Source organism: Anomaloglossus baeobatrachus, chromosome 2 (assembly GCF_048569485.1).
Source record: "Anomaloglossus baeobatrachus isolate aAnoBae1 chromosome 2, aAnoBae1.hap1, whole genome shotgun sequence".
NCBI lineage: Eukaryota > Metazoa > Chordata > Amphibia > Anura > Aromobatidae > Anomaloglossus > Anomaloglossus baeobatrachus.
In genome coordinates, this window is record NC_134354.1 from 93,241,070 (window position 1) to 93,247,249 (window position 6,180).

Below are 6,180 nucleotides of genomic sequence, written 5' to 3' on the forward strand. Positions count from 1 at the left end.
TTTACCCCAATACTGACACTGAGCAGCTCTCAGGTGAGTACAGATCTAAGACACAGAGACCCAATATCCCAAATTTAGTCAATGACAGGATTTTTCGTAGGAACCCACTTATTATGATTACGGTCTTGTTTCTCTTTGGTACCCCCCTATATTTTTGTACCCATCTGTAGGAGGCCACTTTGGCATTAGCTAGGTCTATTATTTTCTTACTGCAGAAATACAATGGGCTCCAGAAATGGTATTTCTATGAAGCCCCCTATAGCCTATTGTCTGTATGCCATCTCCCTCTGGGGATAGTGGTAAGATGGAGAAGCAAAATACATAGACACATGGTGTGTACATCAAAGTGTCTCTCTGGGGGCCAAACCTGTTATCCCCCCTTTATTATAGTAAGAGCAGGTTTTAGAAAATAACCAATAAGTATTTAACAAGACATAGAATATAAGACAATCATAATACATGAAAGATAAAACAATCTTAATACAATATAGCATAATATAATATAATCAAATTATTAATAATGAATTACATCATTTATATCAAAAAGCATGTAATTTATTGTTAATGGTAAGACACTTCCCTATAATATATTTTTTGATTATAGTCTGCTGCTTGGGTTCTGCAGTGGTTATCTTTTTGCGTAATGCTGTGGTTCATTGTTTCAAAAAACTTAATTAGAGCAGAGGTTATGATATATAATAAAAAGTAAAAATTAAGACAAATCAAATAAAGAGTGAAAGTTGAGATTTATGTAAGAAGTCAGATAATGTAACAAAATGGAGATTGTGTTGCATGAACTATTATATTCACATACAGATATTGGCTTTCTGTCACATCTTATTTCTCTCTTCCCCACCAGGTATAACACCATCTGAATCTCCCATCATTGTGACGGGAGTGGAGAGCTTCACCTTCCATAAAATCCTTGGAGAGGGCTCATATGGTAAAGTAAGTATTAGACATTGTGGTGACATCTTCCTCATGTGTCTGATGTGGAGCAGTAATATGACTCTAGGAGCATCACTGCTTCACATCTTCTCATCACATCTCATGGCAGCTCAGGCCTTTCCTCCAGTTCTAACTCTCTGTATCCTCCAGGTCATGTTGGCCACACATCAGGCCTGCCATAAACAACTGGCAGTGAAGATGGTGAAGAAGAGGCTCCTAGTCAAGGACTCAAGAGACGATGTCCTGATAGAGCGACAGGTCCTGGAGATGATTAGGAACAGTCCATTCATTTCTCGGGCTTTTGCCACCTTCCAGTCCCAGGTAAGAGGCTCATAATCCAACATTTCTGAGTCATCAATGTATTAAATTTATCTACTCTATTTGCCAATTTGTGTGCAATGTTCTTCTAGGTCACAGTCATAGTATTTGTTAAAAGAATGTGACTTAGAAGAACATTGATTAAAACCAGTGCAACCAGTGCCTCATATCGACAATATTTCATTTACCCTCATTATTTCCTCTGTTTTACACAGGACTATGTTTTCTACGCCATGGAATATCTCAGTGGAGGAGACCTTAGAGGCTTCATCACAACGTATGCCCCTATTCCCATTCCAGCCATCAGGTAAGTTAGAATGTCATATATTAGATGAAGATAATGGTTGTCAGGGATATACGGCTTTATGTCATTATCACTCTCTTAGTTTAGTGGATGAAATATTGGATTTTGATGGATTTCTTTTTTTCTCATCAGATTTATTGCAGCTGAGCTGATCTGTGGGCTGCAGTTTCTCCACAGCAGAGGCATTATACACAGGTAAGTACGGCACACTTTCTATGTAGACCTGGTATGAATAGTCTTATACCCTCATCCTAATGCCCTCTGTAGACACTTTTTATCTCAGGCCACAATGGGGTCTTCCGCCGGGTTAATATAATAAATATGTTATTATCTCTTTTTTTCTACCAGAGATATAAAATCAGACAACATCTTACTGGACAACAATGGTCACTTGAAGATTGCTGATTTTGGTCTTGCCGTGATGAACATCTTTGGCAATGCAAAAACGACAGGATGGGCCGGGACGCTTAAATATATGGCTCCTGAGGTGAGGAATCATTTACATGTCCCTGAGTTATCTCAATACAAGACTGGACATCTCCATGTGTTCCGCTGTCTGGTCAATATTCTTATTGTCTTCTTTATGTCTTCACAGATTCTTTTAGAGAAGCCATACAACACAGCAGTGGACTGGTTCTCTGCTGGTGTTGTGATATATGAGATGGCTACTGGCAGATATCCATTCAGTGAAGATGAAAGTGAGGAGAACATCGAGAAGGCACTGATCAATGATGATCCTGCCTTTCCAAAAGAACTGGACCCCCAAGTCAAAGCCGTCATAAAGGGGGTGAGTATAAAGGCACAACTCAGTAATAAAGTTTTTGAATACTATGAAAAACACAACAATAAAAAAGGATAACAACTGAAGGCTGAATAAATGTCTTCATTGTATGTTCCCAGCTCTTGGATAAGTCACCAAAGAGTCGGCAGAAATTCGTGGACAACATTAAAGATCATCCATTCTTTACGGAGATCAACTGGACAGAAATAGAGGGCGGCAAAGCATCTCCACCATTCCACCTACCACCTGTAAGTATATGACCCAGAGAAGATGGTGACAGCAGTACATCTCTATTGTGTGACTTCTTTATAAACACTGATTCTTGAATATTTTGTCCACAGCCACCAGTGATGACATCAGATGCATTGAAAGATGTCCTTTCTTTCTCCGAAGCCACTAAACCACGAATGGCTAAAAAAAATCAAAATCTTTTCTGTGGATTCACATTTGCTGATGATGGATGGAAGGTTGTAAAGCAGATGCAGAAAGCTAAAACACCTAATCGGAAACCTAAAACACCCCATCACAGGTGAGTCATTGTAAATGGGACTGGGATAGGGGTCATGAAACCCCATCTTGTCCCATGAGAATCAGTTAGCACAGTGTAGTGAGGAAAACTCTTAAGGGTGCTTTACATGGTGCGATATCGCTAATGATTTATCGTTGGGGTCACAGTGTTTGTGATACACATCCGGCGTCGTTAGCGACATCGCAGCATGTAACACGTACGAGCGACCATCAGCGATTGCAAAAGTGGTTAAAATCGTTGGTTTTGGAGAGATCGCCCAAACACCAAATATCGTTGTCAGGTGAGTAACGAGGTTGTTTGTCATTTCTACGGCATCACACATCGCTATGTGTGACACCACAGGAATGACAAACAACTCCTTACCTGTATCCACCAGCAATGCGGAAGGAAGGAGGTGGGTGGTAGGTTATGTGCCGCTCATCTCCGCCCCTCCGCTTCTATTGGCCAGCCGCTTAGTGACGCCGCAGTGACGTCGCTATGACGCCGAATGCACGTCCCCCTTGAGGGAGGGATTGTTCGGCGGTCACAGCGACGTCGCTGCCAAGGTATATGCGTTTGACGCTGACATAGCAAAAATTTTTGCTACGGCAGCGATCAACAAATGTCGCACGAGTGACGGGGGCAGGTGCTAACGCTCGCGACATTGCTAGCAATCGCTAGCGATGTTGCAGCGTGTAAAGCACCCTTTAGTGTTGCTTACAGTTTGCTGATTGCCCATGGGGCCAAATCTGGAGGTGTTTTCCCATTAAGATAATCCCATTTCATGTGTCCCATTAATATGGAAAAGTTATTTCTAACCTAGTATCTCTTTTTGTGAAGGTCGCCTACCACAGAATCTGGAGGAGGATAAGATGGTGGAAATAAAGAGCTCTGAAGACATGCCCCAGCAGAGCATCTAATGGAAATGATATGCACCAGAAAGAGCCAACGAGTCTTAGAGTGCACTCCTGACTACTTGTCAGTCCTGGCTCCTAATCAATCAACACTAGGAGTGTCCTGAGGGCCGTGACCTGCAGTGTAACATGCAGCCATATCCACTCCTTCCTATTGAAGGATGGGGGTGTTGCTACATTCTGGTGCTCTGCAGTGTCCAAATACAAGAAGAAGATGAAGACCATGAAAATCCTACCAGGAGTCAGTAAAATGACCGTGGACCAGAACTTCTAGATGGCATGTTGCCTTGTGCCCCCAGGGAAGGACAGTTATCCATAGGCCATGGTTCCCTAGAGGTTTCCCCCACAGGGGGTTTTTCCTCTCCTGAGTGCCGATGGATAAACACAACATAAAAACAATGGCAACTTGTCATCTTCTGCCCTAGGTGGATCTCCTACTACAACCACTAGTGGCATAGAGGAACCTAAGAGGACTTTTACAAGCAATAAACAGGACAATTCACCATCATGTGCTAGTAATAGTTTCAATTTATATCTTATGTATAAGTATTTTTTTCTATTTACCCTTAAAGAGAACAGGGTGTACTGTATTAATTTTTATTCTCATCAGGGCTGAACTCCTGGTCACTATGGGTCACTGCTTTACTCTTCCTTCCAATAATTTGGATACATTTCCCCTATGATTGTGTTTTTTCACTAAAATCTCAGCCAGGGAGTAACACCTCAATATAAATCTCCCTTCAGTCCCTAGATTTCTGAAAGATTCAGTCGTTCTTTCCTAAGGTGACACTTCCACTGACTTCCAGGCGTACGGACCTGGCCACTGTTCCCTGTTTGATGCAATGGTTTAATGTTTCTTTAACCCCTTAACAACCACCAATGCGCATTAAAATGGCGGTCACTCAGGAAATAGGGAATAAGGAAATTGTGCCCCCAGAGCTGCAAAATCTCCAGGATTTCAACTACCAGGAATAACAGAGAACCGGGAGAACATGAACGAGACCAGTTACATAACGGTGGTCCTGTGCCTCTCTCTTCTCTCCTTGTAGTTGTTCTGGGAGATAAGAGGGATACAAGTGCTGTCCTGTCAGTGAAGTTAGAATCAAGTTCAAGATCAAATCAATGAACCCTACCCTAATCTCCTGATCATCACCCCCAGATCATCACCCCAACACCATTCCCCTTGTCATCCCCCTAATCAGATTGCATTTTAATTTTTATTTATTTTTTTTTATCTTATGATTTTTTCTTTCTGTCTTTACTAATAGCTGGGTTAGGGTTTAGTGTTCTGGGTTTTATAAAATTTACACAACAAAAGTATAATAAAAGAAAAATAATAAAATACAACTAAAAAAATACCAGCCTTAGATTAGGTTTAGGTTTACTAGTGTTAGGTTTGCTTTTAGGTTTTATTCTTTTAATGTTAGGCAAGTATATAAAATACAATAGTGGCCCTCAGAATGCTTACTATGGAGCAGGCGTATACGCTGCTTTGCTACGGCAGTTCCGGGACAGATACAGAATTTGCCTCTAAAGCAGAACTGTTTTGAAACAGTGACAACTCGGCTTCCTCCACAGGATCCCACAGCCTGATGGTAGCATAGTCAGTCGTCACTGCTGAAACGTCAGTGGCAGGGCCAAGTTCTGCAGTCCCCTCTTCATAGAGCTATCCTGATCAGTCCTTTTCCCCGCAAATTCCCCAGTTTCCAGCAGCCTATGGTACAAAAGTTGACGTCACTAATTTTACCTCCTTTGATTTTTTCAAAATTTTTGCCACCCAAGAATCCCTACAATTAATCGCCCAGCAAACCAATTTCTATGCCCTTCAATACATAAAACCCATGGCCTTCCATTTCTGTTCATGGAGTTTCACCAATGTCTCTGAAATAGAAAATAATAGGGGTATTAGCCTCAACATGAATTTATTGAAAAAACAACAAAAACCACATACTCTGCTCCTACTGGGCAACAAAATCTGTCCTCAGTACCCTTTTATTTACAGCTGTAATGACCCTATCCCGTTATGAAGCCGTAATGAATTTTCCTCTTTTTAGGGACAATTCCCAAGTTCTCTAAGAAATGACTCTGATTAGGATTGCCTTAGTAAATTGAGACCCCTAATTTATTTTTAAATTCCTATACCCCTCAGCACAATGTTTCCATTGAAGCAGAGGTTACCATTAGAGATGAGCGAACCGGTCGCGGTTCGGCTCGAGTTCGGTTCGCCGAACGGAGGTCTCGTTCGAGTTCAATTCGGCGAACCGAACCGGTTCGCCGAACCACTCGAACCGCATAGGAAACAATGGCAGGCAATCACAAACACATAAAAACACCTAGAAAACACCCTCAAAGGTGTCCAAAAGGTGACAAACAACTCACAACACAACACAAACACATGGGAAAGTGA

The 6,180-nt window shown here is 41.6% G+C and overlaps 1 protein-coding gene across 1 annotated transcript; it reads left to right on the forward strand.

Annotated features, from left to right (window-relative positions):
- The first annotated feature begins 1,134 nt into the window (after positions 1–1,134).
- LOC142283532 (protein kinase C theta type-like) lies at positions 1,135–4,281 on the forward strand. The gene is made up of 8 exons (XM_075333125.1): positions 1,135–1,269; positions 1,482–1,573; positions 1,703–1,765; positions 1,919–2,057; positions 2,166–2,357; positions 2,471–2,599; positions 2,693–2,880; positions 3,700–4,281. Exons 1-8 carry the CDS (start codon positions 1,147–1,149, stop codon positions 3,728–3,730), a joined length of 957 nt encoding a protein of 318 aa, XP_075189240.1. The 5' UTR covers positions 1,135–1,146; the 3' UTR covers positions 3,731–4,281.
- The last annotated feature ends 1,899 nt before the right edge of the window (positions 4,282–6,180 follow it).

Bases quoted from the DNA above. Each gene is read 5' to 3' on its own strand.
- LOC142283532 (XM_075333125.1), top strand. From the start codon at position 1,147: ATGGTGAAGAAGAGGCTCCTAGTCAAGGACTCAAGAGACGATGTCCTG. The intron at 2,058-2,165 runs GTGAGGAATCAT...ATGTCTTCACAG, and splicing joins TTAAATATATGGCTCCTGAG to ATTCTTTTAGAGAAGCCATA. The intron at 2,600-2,692 runs GTAAGTATATGA...TTTTGTCCACAG, and splicing joins CACCATTCCACCTACCACCT to CCACCAGTGATGACATCAGA.